The 20,295-nt window shown below is 33.1% G+C and overlaps 1 protein-coding gene across 8 annotated transcripts in view; it reads right to left on the bottom strand.

Annotated features, from left to right (window-relative positions):
• Positions 1 to 20,295, bottom strand: part of TFPI (tissue factor pathway inhibitor) — a 63,798-nt gene that overhangs the window by 21,982 nt on the left and 21,521 nt on the right. For 2 of the 8 annotated variants that reach the window (XM_040643048.1, XM_040643054.1), the window contains 5 exons: positions 19,569 to 19,663; positions 18,133 to 18,174; positions 14,924 to 15,043; positions 8,226 to 8,423; positions 1,491 to 1,529 (listed from right to left, as the gene is read on the bottom strand). In XM_040643048.1, the coding sequence (XP_040498982.1) occupies positions 1,491 to 1,529; positions 8,226 to 8,423; positions 14,924 to 15,043; positions 18,133 to 18,142 (367 nt within the window). In that variant the 5' untranslated portion in view covers positions 18,143 to 18,174; positions 19,569 to 19,663. Of the gene's footprint in view, positions 1 to 1,490; positions 1,530 to 8,225; positions 8,424 to 14,923; positions 15,044 to 17,675; positions 17,695 to 18,132; positions 18,175 to 19,568; positions 19,664 to 20,295 lie in introns of those variants that run through there. The other 6 variants (XR_005838145.1, XM_008687240.2, XM_040643057.1 and 3 more) reach the window with 3 other exon arrangements.

Genomic DNA, 20,295 nt, shown 5'->3' with positions numbered 1-20,295 from the left:
ATCTTGTATCTAAGGAAATGTTATATTTTTTTCTTAATCAAGTTAATGCCAATCTGACAAAACTCATTAAAAAAAATGTAGATTTAGAACTTGTTAAAGGTAAAAGAGCTCTGTTTCCTTTAATGTGCTCATTTTACAGTCAAGGAAATAGTGCATACCTTATTCTTTTGCCTCACACCTAGTAATTTATACTGTGCTTTATCATTTATAAGATTGTTTTCCATACGCTGTCAATTTTTGACTGTTTGGAGCCAATTAACTTTGGTAAAAATAAAATACTGCACTTTTGGAAAAATATCAATTAATATGAATTAGTAGAAGAAAAAGAATGATCAAATTCCAAATCATTAAATATACATTAAATAGCATAACTTTATAGTAAATTTTATCTGCATAAATTTTTTTCCTAATTTCACATTTTTGAAAAAATACCCTAACATTTAAATGTTGGTATTTCCTTTCATGAAAATATCATCTTTTAATTGGTGGATAAAACCCTCTATTTGTAAATATCCCGCATTCTTTGATACTACAGATAATGAATTTCATTTAATTGAAACATTGAACATTTCTTTAAAGATTAATTCAATATTTATAGAAATCTATTTTAAAATTTGTAAATAAATACATCCATTGATAGTGTTTGTACAAACTTTGCCATTGAATTTATTTTACAAATTTTGATTCAAAGTCTAGTAAACCTTAAGTTTATCAGTCACAAAGCTTTCAACTCTTTCTCACAAAATTAAGTCAGAAAAATTAAAATACACTTTGAATTTTGTAACTCTTTCATTTCCCAAGTTAAATAGTTTGATCTCTTTGTTCAGTATTTTCTCATTCAAATGTAAATGACATAAGTGGTAATTGGACCAAGTCAGTTTATAGACCTTCACTAAAAGGAGTGTCTTTCTTGATCTACTGATATATATTTTCATGTGCCAATATAACACATTAATCAGAAAATTATTTTTAGTTAAATCCAATAAATAATTTAAATCACAAAATAAAAAGTATGCAAACACTAAATGTTGACAAGAGCAATCACTTATTGTTAAATATATCCATTTACTTCTGCATATAGACTTTGACAACTCAAAGATATATATCAATTCAGGGAAATACTGGATATAACTTGCTAAAGATACACAATGCTGAAATTATCAACAGAGTAGAGATCTGAGAACTAAAGTAAGATTAGCGACATCTAAATTACCGTTCAGGAGATGTTAAAATAGAATGTGCTTGGCTGTGGAATTAGACTGATCTAATACTAAATATCATGCTGCATTAGAATGAGAGTAAATAATAGTGTTTGAAGACTTCCTTACCAAATATCATATATGTTATTTTAAATTTTTCCTTATGTCCAGTGAATAGCACCATTTCAAAGATCATATGGATTTATGATGAACTCCATATCAAAGAAAACTAAGAATTGAATTTCTAAGTGTCTTACATAAATTCTAATTAGCATATAAATGAATGTTTACCTTTTTCTAATGTTGTCTCTGTCCTAGTCTTTGGATAAACTGCAAGAAAAAACAGTATGTGCATCAATTACCACAATTTATATAAATAAATTATATATAAATTTCAATTTAACAAACTAGGATGATGTATTTATTATCATTAAAATTATTCTTATACATAATGTCAATAAATAGCTTAAATTTCTTATTTTCTCTAAAGATTAAATCATTTTAATTTTTATAAATATGAGTCCATCTACATTTTAACATAATAATGTCTCAAAATTGGTGTTGAAATTTTCTAACACATTGACAAAAGTAAGAATTCATGGTGAACTACATTTACTATTCAAAACACCTAGGACTGAAAATCGTTAAGATAATGTGAAATATAAAAGTAATTCAAGCAGCATACTTTGCATATCAAAACAGATAATTTCTATAGGGAATTGGTATTTGGGATGGAAGAAATCAGAATTATCTCCTTTCCTGATTCCTTCCCCGCTGCATTTTTCAACCCAATCACAAGTTTTATTATTATTTCCAAGTACAGAAGAGAAATGAAGCAAATGTGTCTGTGACATATTTTTTGATTTAACCTCAAAGAATCAGTGGAATTACTCCACTCAAAAACTAGAATGCTACTTGTCTTTGACTCACTATATTCAAGTATAGATTCATTTAAATGATAGGTAATAGAATTCAAATCAATATAATATGTGAAGTTTTAATTTGCTCATGTAAACATTAGGAAGGCTGAGTGATGTTTGTTGTATAATCACTTGTTTTGCAGAAAAAAGCTTTGGTGAAGGCAGTTTATAATTAGTTGTATGGCCGGAGAATAGGGGGTTGGGGGAGTGAGTTGGCTTATATGCCCCTTTCAGCCAAAAATCAGCAGTTATGTTATTCTTTGGAGAATAAAACGTCTTTGAAAAAGAAAGTAATGAGGCCTCTTTTTAAAATTTTTCTAAGTTTTATTAAATAGTCTTTTTAAAAAGATATATATACATATATATCTAATTGTATTTTGAGAAAAAAGGCAGGCCAAATATTTCAGAGAATAGGAAATATAAATGTGTTTAGTTTTCTATGTAGGCATAGCTCTCCTTTTGCATGTAAAGTTGTTTTATTAATTTTTTCCAAATATGTATAATTTTTTGGTGTATTTACCTATGTAATAATAGAAACATGGAAATAAGGAACCTCAGGAGTCTTTCTCATTGTAAGTAACCGTCAATGTGTTTCAATTAGATAGTAGATTGTCATAATAAGCTTATATTGAAATATTTTAATGTAATTAATTTGTTTTAGTTTTAATTAGGAGGGCAAAGAAGGAATATATTCAGATAAATAGTACATCAGACTAGAGTGCTAAATAATCGTTTTTACTGTTTTGCCTGCTGACAGTAGCCATTGGATGGGAACATAGAAATGCTTGATTTCAATGTTCATGCAATATTAAAAAAGATAGCTTGTTTGTTCTCTGATTCCATTCCAAGTTGGATTAATTTACTTGGCATGCATGTGAACTAAAGCAGATATGTGTTTTGACACACTGGAATTTAAATGTATTTGTAATACCAATGATTATCTTTGAGGATTCTGAAAATAACATGGGCACCCTATTTAATTGGTATTTATGCCAACCAATTATAGTCTGAAAAAACAGATAAATTATTATCCAAATTATCTTTTCCTAGATTTATTTAGAACATAACATTTATTAATGATGTCTTCAGGAGTAATGAGAGTATGTTTTACGAATTCCCATTTTAGTAATTCCTTGAACCCCAACATATTTGAATTCACATTTTAAATATTATATTATGAATATTATAATATAATTAATATCCAACAAATTAATTCATACTTATATGACACATTTTAGTAATTGTAATTTTACCCCCATTCTTTCTTCATCTTTTTCTCTTATATTGGGGAGCAGTGGGTAGGAGCTTAAGACTAACTTTTGAAGACTATATTGTTGAAGTCGGTCTAGAAAATATTTTAAGCAGGTGGGAAAATGACTGTATGGGCAGAAGATTCTCATAACTACATAGGTCTTCACGGTTCCAAATAAATAAAACATGAAATGACAAAGTTAAAAATAAAGAGAATGGAAAAAGTATTAACATGCTCTTTAATTCTCTGTGGGGAAAATTCCCATCTAAATCCCCATGAAAAGCCACAAGTCACAACTAGCCGAACCAATAAAATAGCAATTAATATAAACAGCATATTTTCTAGAGCCTTTATACCTGTTTCAGGAATTGATGAAACTCTATGAAATTAAATGTACTACTTTTAACCATGCTATAGAGGCTGACTGGCTAGAAAGCTGAATGAGAATTTGATAATTTGATCTCTTTCATCTAATTCTTTAATTTCCCACACTACATTACACCTATTTTCCAAAAAATAACAATCAAAGATAATGTTGTTTAGGCTATAGGAAAAAAGCAGCTAACCCAGAAGGCAAACATTTTGAAAGCCATGTATTTGAAGCCATTTTACAAACTTAACTTTTATTTAAAAAAAAATTATTAACCTTATTTCCATGTCTCTATTATTACATAGGTAAATACACCAAAAAATTATATATATTTGGAAAAAATTAATAAAACAACTTTACATGCAAATGGAGAGCTGTGCTTACATTCATAGTTCCTATTTTCTGAAATATTTGGTTTGCTTTTATTCTCAAGCATGGTAGTTTACAAGAGAGAATTCTCACTGGTCTTCCCAAATAATACAAAACTTCAGCTTTCAAGCCTTAATAAATAAGACATAAATCGTATTTTGATTTTATGTCTCCTATACTTATACCATCTTCCCTTTACCTAGGAAAAGCACTTAAAAAGTGATATCAATTTTGGGGGCGCCTGGGTGGCTCAGTCAGTTAAACATCCAACTCTTGAATTCGGCTAGGGTCATGATCTCAGGGTCCTGAGATGGAGCCCCTTGTCAGGCCCCTGCTGGGCGTGGTGCCTGCTTTAGATTCTCTCTCCCTCTCTCTCTGCCCTTCCTCTCCCCCCTCAGTCACATACTCTTTCTCTAAAAAAAAAAAAAAAAAAGAGAGAAAGATATGAATAATGAAACAATAACATTCTCTCAACAGAATGGTAAGTAATTAACACATATTAAACAAAAACAACCAAGAATTCCTCAAAATAATACATTGATCTTGGTTAGCTATAAAATAATTAGGTTCTCAGTATAAAGAGGGCCACTTTTGAGAGATTTCACTGGCTGCTTCCATAATATTCATACCTTATCATAATAACTAAGCAGCATGTTTTACACACACATGCATAAAAATTTAAACTACTATGAGCATAATGAAAAAAATATATAATTTAGCAGATAGAGACATTAACAGGCATGGAAGGATAAAACGACAACATGTTGATGTCATTATTTTCCAATGTTTCTAAGTGCTTTCAAGCCTACAGTCGCATTATTATTTGAAAGGATCTTTCCCTTGAACAAGTAATATAAATACTAGTATACATAACATTAGTGATTTTGGTCTGCGTGATCATCACATCCTCAATGTGCACAGGAAGAAACAGCTTCAGAGAGTAACAACATTCAGGATTGAAACACAGCAAGCTTTTATCCCATTTATTACTTTTTATTAAACTGTTATTCTATTCATAACATAATGTGTCCATCTTCATAGAAAATCAGTTAACTCTGATGGTGTAGTCTATTTCTGGGCTATTCTATTCCATTGATTTCTGTCTATCCTTATTCTCACATCATTCTGCTCAATTTCGGCAGCTGTGCTATAACTCTTGAAATTGGATAAAATCTGGGGCGCCTGAGTGGCTCAGGCTGTTAGCATCTGACTGTTGGTTTTGGCTCAGGTCATGATCTCAGAGGTGTGAGACTGAGGCCCACAGTGGCTCTGAGCTCAGCGCAGTCTGCTCAAGGTTCTATCTCTCCTCACTCTTCCTCCCTCTCTGTCCCTCTCCCACCTCACTCACATGTGTGCGTGTGCTCTCTCTTTCTAAAATAAACAAAATCTTTTTTTTAAAAAGGAAATCAGATAAAGTCCTCCAAATTTGCTTTTATTCAGAATTGTTTTAGCCATCCTAGGTCCTTTGTATTGCATATTAATTTTAGAGTTGACTAATTAATATACAAACAAAAATGTGCTCGAATTTGATTGGTATAGGATTAAATTTCCAGATCCATTTGGGGGAGAATTTACATCTCAACTAAAGTGAGTCTTTCAATCTATTGTTTTATATCTCTGTTCAGTAAAGTCTTCTTTATTTGCCAATGACTTTTTAATGATGTTTTATAGATTTCATTGTAAATGTGATGCATTTTTTTATTTAAATCCATCACTAAGAATTTCATGTTCTATTATTTTAAATGAAATTGTTTTTTTAAAACTTTTGCCTATTTTTTTTATTCATTGCCAGTATGTGTGTATTTACACTGTCCTTTTATCCAATGAGATTTCTAAAATCATCTGCAAGTTCCCCAAATTTTTCATATGTATAATCGGGTTTTCTCTCAGTCATGTGGGTGCTCTGGGAGATGTTCCATTTACAAATCCGTATAATTATTTTCTCAAACTTATGAAATTTCACCAAACGCATGAAGTTTTGTTGTTCCGTGACAAACTCAAAGGGACTCTTGTTCCGACTTTTTAGCTTTATCTCTACATATGTCCATTCTCTCCCATATATTATGCCCCAAAACCCATTGACCTCAGTCTCCTAATCTCCAATCTCCGTATTCTCTACAAGGGCGACTACCGTCCTGTGCTTGGGCTCCCCTCTTTTGGCTGTGGTTCAGAAGTGCCTTCATGCAGAAAGCTGGGGAGCCTGGACTCCCCTCACGTTTCCCTTCTCTCAGAGATCACAATCCTGCACTGCCTTTTGACCCATGTTTGCCAACAGTTGCTTCACATATTTTGTCCAATTTTCTAGTCATTTATATTATGAGAGAAAATTCAGTTTCAGCTACTCCATCATAGCTGAAGATGGAATTTTCTCTTTAGGTGATTTTTTAAAAGCCTAGCAATCCTTTTTCTATATGCTAGTTATATCCTTAACAGTAGTTTACTCTACAAAACAATGAGTCAAACAATAAGTGGCTTTTGAAGGTGTAATAAGGAGGTGGAAGCCAGAGACTCCTATTTATATGCTAGGTTGAAATGATGTTTTAGAAGATACTACAAGCAAGGCGGTCACTGAAGAACCAAATAATTATATTTGATTAATTTCTAAAGAAAAGGGTAACTTTTATACGATGGTGAAATAAGAGAAACAGGTATATATTTCGGGAAAGAGGCCAGTTGATGAAAATGTGAAAAAGCGAGAATTTACAAAGAATGAGGCAACTAGGCCTCTAGCCAAGGTGCTGAACCTGAGTGCTATTCAACTCAACACAAAAGAGTACTTGGCCCAGTATAGATGAGAACGAGTATAACAAATGGAAAATGACCAGGCAGTCACCAAAACCAGAGGCCCCACAGAGGACCACTGAGCTGCCAAATATGTGCTAGTAACATTCCCAGCACTTGTATGGAGAAAAAAGAAGGAAATAAGTGTTCAAGGTCAAAGAAATATATTCATATCAATCCTTTTCTGTCAGCTCTGGAATATACAAAAAAAGCACCTCACAGAGTCACACAGTGGAGAAATTTTCTCTTTTCACAACATTGAGATTGTCCCACAGGCCAAGAGCACCATGATGCCAAGGCTATTTTGTAAAAGCTGTTTGGGAAAGCATTACCAAAGTGAGAATGCAGAGCCCTCTGTTTCGCAAAAAGCAAGATACCTAGTGTTGCTAATTAAAGATACCATCTCTATAGTGCTACCATTTAATTCAACTAGCTCTAATAACATGCTATGGGGAAATTTGGGGCTAGATGCTGGGGAGACAAAGACAATTCAGATACTTCTATCCCTTAAGTAGTTCACAATTCAGAAGAATTAAACAGACATAAAAGCATTCAAAATTTTGACCAACGATTATCTGGAATTTATTTCAGTGAGATGAGATAAAACCACATTATAGTTTGTAAAATTCAGGGGGAAATGTTGTTTTAATAGGATTAAAGCAAAATAGAAGTGTTCCATAAAACTTACCAACAATATAATACGATACACTTTTAAACATTATAAATTAGTAAAAATATGAGAAGTTGGGCGCGGTAAAGTCTATTTGGGTCAGTAAGGTTCATATTTTCTTTTCTACAATATTCCAAGGCCCTAAAGAGAATGACTTAATTTTCATATATATATTTCTGCTCTCTGATGCAGTTTAGAATTTTCTAATTAGTAGCTACTGAGAGCCTCAAAGTGGATTCTCAGATTCATTATTTTGACAGGAGATAGCTATAAGATCACTGTACTGATTAAGGGACGACTAAGTCAGTATGACTAACGCTTTCTTTCCTGCCAACTCATAGCTGCCCAGGAGGCTGAATTATACCCACTTTACCGCAGATATAAAATCAGTGAACTTAAAGGTTTTTCTTCTTTATTATGGAGAAAAATATAGGATAACAAATGGGGCTTCATATAACTTGTGATAACTGATGTAAAAAATGAAAAACAGTAGTTGAACATGAATGCCGAAAATGTGAAGGAAAAAAATATTCCTTGGAATGCTATAGTTCTAACTTCTTTTTCTAAAATTATCAAATCCATAATTAGATCTAATAACCATAAGCTTTTAAAAAGTTAAAGGAGCCTAAAAGCTCCTGAGTGATAAATGTCTCCAGAAACCTACCTTTTATACATTTTTCTTCACACTCTTCCATACTTCCAAATCGATTCTGATTTCCTTCACATCCCCCATACATAAATTCTTCACACTGTTGAGTGTGAATGTTGAAAAAAAATTGCGTAATCATTGCTCTGCATGGTCCATTATCCGCTTTCAAAGCACAAAATGAATGTAAAAGTTTCAGTGGTGGCAACTCAACATCTACAAGGCAAAAATAAAAGATATATAACCTTCCATCCGCACAGTAATAATGTTATTTATTTCCTTTTCATTAGGTCCTAATGTTTCTTAAAAAGCATGACAGAAATAGCACAGGCTGAAGAAACCATGACAAATTATTAAAAATTTTCAAAAAGGTAAATAAAGTTTACAAACACACCAAATGAAACAGATTTTATCAACAATTAAACTTTAAGAGTAGAATAATTTTCTAGATTCGTGTTAGGGGTTTGGCTTAAACATACTCCACTTGACCAGTATGGAAATGCATAGTAGTTGTACGGTAACCAATGTGTTGACATTACAAGTAGAGAGATCTTTTTAAATTCAGCTGTTTTTAAGGACAGACATTAATGGACAACTCTTTGATTTGCTCTCCCTCAGCCACAGTTGTGTCATTTTTTACACATAAATGACTCTTTAAAAGCAGCAGTATATACATACTCATATAAATATATATATCACTGTATTATATATATATGATTATATGTGATATAATCGTGATATATGATATATATATATATATATATCACTGTATTAAGCCATGTTTGGTATTACAAATACGTATATATCATGGTCCATTCTTATTTACGATGGTTGGTTTTTAACAATGTTGAAAAAACTTAATGCTGTCTGTATTTTAAAACAGAATTGAGGCAATTCTTTTGATCTTGAGTTAGAATTTTTTCCCCTCAATATCCAATCACTTATTTTAGTCACAGAGGAATTTCATATCTTGGGAATGGACTTGTATATACAGAAAACTCAATTAGAAATTTTAAATTTTATAGAGTCTAATAATATTAATAGGGGCCTAATTTTAAGTAAGTTGCATTTGCTTATAGAATCTATCAGTAAGATAGATACTGAATATTGTGGTTGGTACTGTCAACATAATAAAGAACAAATAAGGTCATTAATACTCCTTGAGTATTGTCTATAACGTATTTTCTAAGACTTTCAGTATTCACTATGATCACTTCTGAGAACATTGAAGCCTTAAAATGACCTAAGCCAGTTTGCCCTTTAGAGGGCAGCAGTATGCTGCTAAAGTGAAACTGATTAAGTCCAGGTATCTTCCAAAAAAGGGTTTTAATGCACTATAAAATAATTTACTTTGAAAAAATATGAATGGATGTCATCATTTAAAAATATATAAAACATTTTAAAAGCATTAAATAAAAGAACAAGTTTGTGAATATATAACCATCTAGAAGGAAATCAATTTAGAATGTCCTATAGTTTCGAAACTTCTGTGAATTTTTTGAAAGAGAAGATACACGTATCATAAAAGTTGGATTAGATAATTTTATCAAATCTCTTCTACCCTTCAGCTTTTGTTACCTTAATTATCTGTATCGAATTAATGTCAAATATTAGCCACATTTCTGTAGTGTTAAAACTCTTTATGATAAAATAATTGGAATATTGTTTTTTATTTTCTACATGGGTCTAAAATGGTAAGTAAGCCCTGAAACCTTAGAAGGGTTAAAATATAGCTTTCTATACATAAACTATTATGCTGTTTCATTCGACAGTAATTATTTATGAGCATGTGAATTTTATCTCAACCACTTATCCAACTTTTAAACTTAAAATGGAAGTTTAATCTATAAAATGCCATATCACCATTTTGATTTCTTTGATAACTGAATTGACAATTTTTCTCAATTGAAATAAATTGAGCTGACAGAAATGTTATAACAGTAAATGTTCAGACCCAAATTTGATAGGGTAGAATAACATAAAACAGAGATTTATTTATTATGACATCTACAAAAGACATAGATATTTTTAGCACCAAACACAACTTTCATGAATTGGCTAATTAGCAAGTTAGCTAATTACTACTGGTCAAACCGTTAACTAATGTTGACTCTTATGCACCTGTGCACTTGTCTGTGTTCAGCTTCCTGTGGGGTTATGTGCAATCAAAAAAATATAATTTGGGTGTTTATATGATTTTTAAAAATAATTTTTACACCAATTATATAGTGTCCCTAAAGCCAATCAATCTCTATAATATATATGTAAATAGTTTACCAAAATGAGTAAATAACTATTCATTGACATATATAAATTTTTTTCTCATTTCTTTTCTTTTTAATTATGTACCTAATATTTTATGCTGAAGAAATTATTTAAATATGATTGGCTTTAAATTGTCTCCCAAGGCATATCAAAAGTTTCTGGCACCTAATAAGATGGGTACTTTAGAATTATAATTTTCCTTAAATGTTCTTGGACTTCCCTGAAATTATTAATTTTCTTAAATTATATACACAAGTACTTTTCTCTATAGAAATTCGTTTATATTATATATATAATAGCACCTATATATATTATATATACATTATATATGAAATAGCATTTTAGAGAGTTGGTAAAAATATTTTCCATAAATATGTGACTATAAACAGAAAAGTGATTTATGAAAAGATGTTTTCCATTCATCACTGAAATTACAATTGTCAGTTTGAAGTAAGAAATAACTCACAGCCTTTTCTGAATAGTAGTACACTTGTGAATAATTGTAAATGCTACTTACAGTCTCTTCTTAAAGATTTAGAATACTGTCCCTGACATTCTGACTTGTTAAAAGTTGTGAGAAGCTAGAAGACTTTGCATCTAAGACCCTAAGCAGTGCATTTTACCGAGAGCAGGCCCACGACAAGTATCATTGCATTAGCACAATGCGTTTGTACACTCTAGACACATTTTTATGCGACTGATAAAAATGTGACCTGTCATTTCTATAAATATCTGATTGTAGAATCAGATCTCAGAATCTCAGAAGTCACATACACAATTTTGAGAAATGAGCTAAGAATAATATTATTCTGATATCCTGAATCTTATAGCTAAATACCGTTACTTCAGAAGTTCCAATAGCACTCCTTAGATAATATGATGGTTCCTGATTCCCACATTAATGTGACTTCAGATCTTTATAGACACACTACTTTAGACAGGTGCCTGCAGTATAATTCTCTACCTGTAGGACCCAGGGAGCTTTACCTAATACCTGAGTTGCTACAGATATTTAGGAGAACTAGTTCTTATAAAAATTTGTGTAAGATTCTTTCTCATTGATGATTCCTCTGACTTCGACTTTTGGTATATTTGGTAATCCTTTTCATCATGCCAAACTTATTTTACATTTTCTCTATTAAGCAACTACCACCCCGAGTTCAACTTGCTATTTAGGAATTACACCACCAGGTGGTGGCCGTCCGCCACAGAAATGAAAGCTGGTTTCCCATAGTGGTCCTCGTAGTAGTAATACTAGCTAATGTTGTTTACTATAGTAATTACTGTGTTCCAGACGTTTTGTAACTATATTATTTAGTAATCACAGCAATCTTCTGAAAGGTATTCTCTCCATTTACAAATTACAATACAGCGCTGTAGAAATGAATTGCTCAGTTCACACCATAAGTACTGGCTTTAAAACTGACCCCCACCTAGTTTTATACCAGGTTTATCTCACACATTCTTAATAATTGAGTGATATTGTCACAGATCTGTATGACCGAAATTCCTAGATTGACATTTAGGCCAAGCACATAGATTTAATTCTAGAATTTACACTCAATATATTTTTTCTCAAATTCACCTTATAAAAACTGAAAATGTTTCAGCTATGAAAGGTAGGTGATTTTATAGCAAGTTCCCAAGTGAAACACTAGAATTAATTTTGTTAATTTATTAATTTTATTAATATCATTAATAAAACATTAATTATTAATAATATATTTATCAATATTTTATTATTTTTATTATTAATCTTTGCCATCCACATTTTAATGTATTTCTTAGATAAATCACATATTAGAATATTCTTTCGTGCAGTCAGCTTATGGCCCCCCCCCTTGGCAGAGCATCCCTGCAGTGGGGCAGTGATGAAGTGTGGTCTCTTGGATGGAGTGCCATGCCCCTCAACCCAAAGGGGATGGAAGTCTCTCTTGGTTTTCATTTCTTACCTTGGATAAATCTTTTTGAAAGTTAATCTTGTGTGGGTCATGGGTCAGGCACTGTGTGGTCATGGCAGATATGATAGTAGATTGGGTGTCAGTAGCCCCCCTCCCACTTTCATGTAGCCTGCAGACACTGAAGACTTACAAACATTCAAGAAGTTCAAGGTGCTGTGTTTGTGCATAATAAGATAGCTAAGCTTGTCTGGAGGGTCAGGGCTAGTTTTCCTGACACTTGAAACTGAGACTTACAGAAAGTGTTAGTGACAAGGATCTGCTTAACCCCATGTAACCAGGAAACATATACAGGACAGTGTAATAGGATTTAATCTGATGCAGCCAGATGAACAGGATTATGGTTTTTATTGTATCATTTTTAGAGTTGATTTCTTGCATTTTATGTCTCACAGTCTGAGGATTACAATCTCACTCACCCCTCCCCTGTCCTGGGATGTTGGATGTAGTAGGCTCATGATAATATCTGGAGACATGTCATGTCCCTGACTCTTAGAGTCCTCATTCTCCTGGAACTTGTTTGGGAGCCAAGAGCTTTAAAATAACTTACTATTTAAGGGTCTACATGCTGTTTGATTCTCTTGTGAAAAGATTCGATTTCTCTGGCAGGAAAGAATACAGCCACACACTCTCTGCCTTCTCCATGCCAGATTATTGATTAAGACACTAGGAGTCAGAGGGTTTACATGACTCATCTAGTTTTGCAAAGCTACTGTGTGGCAAAACCCACATGCAAACTTAGGTCTGCCTGATTCTAAATCTTATGAAAGACACCAGCCTTTCTCTAAATGCTCCCTGCGAATCTTCTCTCTCTCACTCTAAAGGAATTAAAAAAAAAAAAAAAGAGCTCATCACTACTGTTTTTTTATTATCAAAAAGTTTATTGTATTTCATCCTCTCAGCTGGTTAGACTGATTAAGAAAAAGCCTACTATTGCCTTGTGAGAGAAATGACAAAATCTTGTATGTTTTTCTCTAAGATGATAGTACATATTCAATGAAATGGTACACTTCTATAAAAAGATGGCATGACCTTGGCACAGTGTGATAAATGCTGTCTTCAAAATTGAATTGATTCTGATGTGGGATCATGCTATTTCAAGATTAAAAACAAAACAAAACCAAAAAACCCCAAAACTGGTTAAGACTATGCAGCCAGTCAGGTTAGTGATCTTCAAGTCTAGCTTTTAGACAAAAATGTTTTCTTAGCCAGCTTGGCTTGTTCTGAATTTATCAAGAGATTTTAAACTCCAGCTTAATCATTGATGGGTTAATTCTGGTTTCTTGGCTGACTGTATCAGCAGCAACAATGTTAAGAAACTTCGGATGACCTGGCATGCATTTTCTCAGCCTAACTGAGGGACATTAGATTTGGTGAATATTGGGGATCCTTTTTTCTCCCAATTTCCAAGATGGGTTGCATGCTTTTTCCATGTTGGGACTTTATTCTTTACATTCCTTCTCTTCTCAGCTTCCAGAATATTAGAAACCATCTCTTTTGACAAATGAGACAAATGAAGAATTAGAGCTTATTTCATAATGCCCAAATTCTCATTTTATAAGGCACATTGTAGTGTTTATTAAATAGTGTTTCATCTTTAGGAAGTTTTTATAACAGTATTTTTTTCCAGTGACAATTTAATAGTCTCCCCCGTGAAACTCAGATTCTTAAGAACTTGGTCTGAGTCATCGCTGCTTCCCTAGTACCTACCAATTTCAAGCACCTTATTTATTCAATCTTTATCAAAGGGAGGTACATTGAACAAAATCCCTTTCAAGGGTGGTTAGATATATGAATTAAGAATGTATTTATGGAAGTCTTCGATATATCATCAACATACATACCAATAGACGCTATCACTTTGTTCATATTGTCTCACTATTACCAATGACTTGAGATTTCTATCAATAATTTACTAATTTGCCACAAAACATTACTTTTAAGAAAGAAATATATAATAACAATCACGTAATCTTCTCCTTGTTCTATTGCTGATTGTTAATATTTTATTTTTAGATACAGAGCTTTATGAGATTAGAACTAACTTGTATGAGGCCAAATCTCCTAATGTCCTTACTAAATTCTCACACTGGACTCATCTAGGAAGTTCTTATCTTGAGAATAAGGCAAAAAGGAGAGAATGTCTGTAGTTTCCTTTCCTTTCTCATACTTTTCCCAGCCAAAGGATGGCATCAAGGTTCACGGCTGTTTCTACAGCACGTTGCTCCTAGCAATTGTCCAGAAATACTTCAGTGTTTAATCTTACAGCCTGAAAAAGTAGTCTTCCTTACTAAAGTAACTTTTTTTTTTGGTCTAAGTTTTGTTTTTTGTTTTTTGGGTTTTTTTGACAAATTTCATGTAAGACATTTCTGAAGAAGAATGTCACTCAACTAAAAGCTAATTTTCCCATACCATGGAGAAAGATATATTACATTTTGGGATTAAAATTGAGCTTTAACTAGCTGAAAAATATGAATGCTTCTAATATTTTACCTGTAATATCTGTATATTCTTCAGCTTCAAGAACAGCACTAAGGGGGGCAGAGGCACAATTAAGCAGCAGATACACAGACACCCAAAAAATCTGTTCTTTCTTCATTGTATAAATCATCCCTGAAATACAGAACCCAGATATATTTAATTAAGAGTTAATGTCGAATTATCTATAGACTAGTAGGAATCTTAAGCGTACCTCAAATGTAAATTTCTATGACACTTAATGTGTACTGTCCACAAATTCCATGAGTCATATTTAAAACATGTGTATGTAGTATTTAATATTGTAGACACACATATGTTCAGTGCATATGTCTAATATTCAAGTATGGAGCTCATATTTCAACCTTGAAAATATAAATTAAAATGGCAACAATTGATCAACATGCCTAAGTATGTATTAAGATCCATTTTCATATACAATTCTATTTCCCACATCTTTCTCACAGCTATTCTTCTTTCTCAGTCAGAATTAATTATATTTTAATATTTCTGGCATTTTTCTATTATTTCATTAATGCAACTTTCAATTCCTGATTTCTCCTTCCCTTGGCTTCAGTCCTTCTCTTCAAAAAGAAATACATTTTCCAAATTTTGTCTTTGTTTCCTTTAAAAGATATTTGTTTTTATAACCAATTTCTTTTTTTTTTTTAAGATTTTATTTATTTATTTGGCAGAGAGAGACAGCCAGCGAGAGAGGGAACACAAGCAGGGGGAGTGGGAGAGGAAGAAGCAGGCTCCCACCCAAGGAGCCTGATGTGGGGCTCGATCCCAGAACGCTGGGATCATGCCCTGAGCCGAAGGCAGACGCTTAACGACTGCACCACCCAGGCGCCCCTTATAACCAATTTCTTAACCAGATTTTCTATGCAATAGCAGACAGAACTTCTGAAAAAAATAAATCTTTAGCATTCTAGCAAGTCCTTTACCCCAGTCTTCCACCCTCAATTTAGGGAGTTACCTGATTCAAAAGAGTTTCACAGAAGAGTGACTTTAAGTGATAAACCAACACATTTACACTCTAAGGGAAACAGATTTCAACAGGAGAGTGAGACTTCCTCTTTCAAAATGATTTAGAGATCCACAGTAAAAAATAATGGAAAACCACACTGAAATTTTTTTAAGGCTCTTTCTACTTTGGATTCAAAGGTGAAAGGAAATGTGTTCGTATAGCATAGGAAGAGAGAAAGAGGGAACACATGCACATGTTCAGCCACTGATGTTATCAAAGTCAGGAAGGAAAGAGAAATCTTATCAGTAAGCATTCACAAATGCAAGAACAGATATTCCATCTAAAATAATTTAGAGAATTCTCTGTTTACTCCTATAGTGAATCATAGCTGCAATATACACCATTAAGGTGTATGTAGCTTTATAAAAAAAATAAAGTAATGCCATTTTGCTTTAAGCTTCATTAAAATCACTAGTGAAATGTACAGCCTATTTTTTCACAACACTTTGTAAATGTTAACATGTATTTGATTTTCTGTCAGTAACCATGTTATACACTTTCTATGTCATACCATGAACTATTTGAATTCACAAATATATAGGTATATATATGTATGCATATATATATATATATTTTTGAAGAGTCAATCAGCTAAACTTCTAGTCTGTATATTATTTTTGAAAATGTAGTTTTTGAGGCTCCTAGGTGGCTCAGTGGATTAAGCATCCACTTTTGGCTCAGGGCATGATTCCAGGGTCCTGGGATGGACCCCTGCATTGGGCTTTCTGCTCAGCGGGGATCTGCTTCTCTCCCTCTCCCTCTGCCCCTCTCTGCTCATGCTCTCTCTCTTTCAAATAAACAAATAAAATCTTAAAAAAAAAAAAGAAAATATTTTTCAAGGACTCTTCTATTTCCATTAGTTTCTTTGAGATATACAACCCTGTTATATTTTGAGTGCAAAATATAGCCTATTTTTCTATCCCATCATTTAGGGAGCAGGCTAAAGTTGGGTGCCCAAAGATCTTGATGAGAACTTGGGCTCTAAACCCACGAAGTTACTTTCTTTAAAACTATTGGCCTACAGAGTTTCCTAATTTTAGTAGTTTTAGACTTTCCTTGGTTGCAAGGATTAGAAGCCAGCTCAGACAGTTTGGGTCAAAAGGCCATCAGCTTATTCATTCTAGAGAAGGTGGAACAATCTAGGATTAGAAAAGAAGGTTTGTGGTTGGATCTGAGAGTCGGGGAACTGAATGCCGCTTGAAGTCTCTCACAGCTACTGCACTCCTTAGACAAGTTTTAGTCTCCCTCAGTGCAATCCAGTTTTCTCTACATAGGAGGATGCATAGCACTGATATTTCCAGGGTTTTAAACCTTAAAAGATTCTTCCATCAAAACAGTGTGACTGCTTGTCTTTATGGACTAGTGTCAAACAGCTTGAGAATAAAACAGATGGTTTCAATTTGGAGGAAGTGCATTTCACTTTTGGATCAATGCATTTGAGGTGAAAAGCTGTTAAGAGAATCGATCTGGAGGAGCTGAAACAGACTTGCTTAGGGTTGGGGAATAGGATAATGTGGTAACATTGCAAATCTCAACATAAGTATACGGTTTTATGATGGAGTGGACAAGTGTGGCTCTCAGGAGGACTGGATTGTTGCTTCCAGAAAAAGGAAGGGTGTCGGACAGATAAAAGGTTGAGTATGCATTGTAGCAAGCGAGAGCTAAGCAATGGCTGATCCAGAGCTTGAATTCAAGTTAGCCCAACCTCCCAGAGCAAAAGATTGATTTCAGGGGCACCTGGGTGGCTCATTCGTTAAGCGTCTGCATTCGGCTCAGGGTGTGATCCCGGCATTATGGGATCAGGTTTCTCCGCTGGGAGCCTACTTCTTCCTCTCCCACTCCCCCTGCTTGTGTTCCCTCTCTCGCTGGCTGTCTCTCTCTGTCAAATAAATAAATAAAATCTTAAAAAAAAAAAAAAAGATTGATTTCAGCACACCACTGAAAAGACAGCACAACTTCTTATGACCTGATAAAACTGTAACCCGTAGAGATCAATTAGAGTGAACTGACTTAATTACAGATCATTGTAATTAATTTCCTTTTTAAGATTTCCAAATGCATCACTAAGTTACATTGCAAAATGGCAAACAAGACAGCAAACCCAAACTGAAGCTATGCATTGGGTAACTGACTATGCCCTTCTGGACTCCATTTTTTTGAATAGCTGAACCCATTAAAAATACCTACTACCTACCTGATATCATAGAGAAAACTTGATTCAAAGGAATTCAAAGATCTGAATGTGAAAGATAAAACATTAAATCTTATAAAAGAAACATAGGAGAATATGTTCATGATGAAGTTGGCAAAGGTTTCTGAATCAGGATACAGACACCACCAATTATAAAGTAAAATACTGTTAAATGGATTTCATTAAAATCAACTCACCAAGTTAAGCACCATTAAGACGCTGAAAAGAAAATATTTGAAACTCATGTATCTGAAGATTATACATTGAAAATGTATGAGGAATTACAAATGAATTTCCAACTAAAATGGTTAAAGATTGAACACTTCTCAGAAGATTATAGGCAAATGGCAAATAAGCATATTAAAAGATACTCAACATAATTAGTCATCATAAAAATTAAAATTAACACTATTGTGAGATAATATAACAACAATTAGTAAAAACTGATACTATGAAGTGTTGATGACTCGAACCTTCACCATTGTTGGTGGGATTATGCTGTCATCTGAATTATTTGTGTTCCTCAAATTCCTATATAGAATCCTAACTCCCAAATGTGATGGTATTAGGAGGTAGGGTCTTTCAAAAATGATTAAGTCTTAGGGAATAAGATTCAGGTTCTAATAAAAGAGACCCCACAGAGATCCCTCATCTCTTTCACTATGTAAGGACACATGCGAGGAGGTGTGAACTGTGAACCAGGAAGAAGGCCCTCACTCTTGCTAATCCCTTTGAATTTCTAATTCAACATCAGAAGTTATTTAAGCAAGAATATATTATATAAATGTGTTGTGTTAGTGACTAGTTGTATGTAATAATATGTTAGACACTAAGAGAGATTAAGAAATCTAGAGGAAGCCTTGACCTTAGGAATTTACATATAACCGACTGAGTTAAATAAAAACACAATGTTAAATGCCTAGATAAATTGTCAGAGTATCTTTGTATATGCCAGGCACATAGTAGTGGAAATACACACATGTTAAATTGTTTAACTTGAATAAAAATAGTATTTATATTTTGGGGTAACAAACTAAAAATCCTAAACTTAGTTCTGCCAGCAACCTGTTAAATAACCTTTGGAAATAAATTTATATATATATATATTTTTTAAAGATTTTATGTATTTATTTGACAGAGAGAGTGAGAGAGCACAAGGTGGGGGAGCAGCAGAGGGGAAGGAGAAGCAGGCTCCCCACTGAGCAGGGAGCCCAATGAGGGGCTTGATCCCAGGACCCTGAGATCATGACCTGAGCTGAAGGCAGACACTTAACGACTGAGCCAACCAGGTGTCCCATATTTTTGAACCCGATTTATAAAATAGATGACTTTGACTACATTGTCCTTAAATTCCATTCCAGTTCTAAAAATTTATGCCTTTTAATTAACATATTTTATACAATCCACAGAATAATTTATAGTTATGTTGTATCACTTACTTTTCCATGCACTTTAATGCTAATCTGCAGTGTCAATTTTATCCTTTTAGGTCAAGACGTGTTCTCAGAATATAAGTTCAGCAAGATGTTATTAGCTGTTACATAAAAATAGTATTCATACATTAATACATATTTATGTCTGAATTAAAAAGCTTATATAGGTTTCTCAACTGTAGGATGTTTATAGGATCCTTATTATGGTATGTGCAATTGTATATTCTATGGGAGAATATAGTAAATGCATTTCCAAACTTATATGACAAGGGGCTATTTTCCCATAAAATATTTTTGGAAAATACCTTAACAAATAATGTTACATTTGGGGAGAAGTCAGTAGATTTTCTAAACTAGAAAAGTATTAAAAAGCATGATGTGATCTATGCTTTAATAAAATCCAGGATGTATGGCAAATGTCGAGAGGGCAAATTTAAGTGGAATTGGCAGCTAGAATGTTGCAGAGGATCAGACCGAAGTTATGAACGGGGAACTATCAGTGGAACTACAGAGAAAAGGGCAGGTCTGAGAGACTTTTTGAGTTAAGTATTGATAAAACTGAGTAATTGAGTAAATACAGGATATGAAGGACAGAGATTTCAAGTATATCCTGAGTGAATTATTGTGCTAGTCATACAAATAGGTAAATTAATATAAGTATTGATTGGTGTGCATATTAGGGATGAATTCAGTCTGGACAGATTGTATTTGAGGCTATGTTTTCTAAGTGGAC

Source organism: Ursus maritimus, unplaced genomic scaffold (assembly GCF_017311325.1).
Source record: "Ursus maritimus isolate PB19 unplaced genomic scaffold, ASM1731132v1 scaffold_1, whole genome shotgun sequence".
In the NCBI taxonomy this organism is placed as follows: Eukaryota; Metazoa; Chordata; class Mammalia; order Carnivora; family Ursidae; genus Ursus; species Ursus maritimus.
Note: the sequence above shows the minus strand (reverse complement) of the source record. Positions and strands in the feature narration are given on the sequence as shown.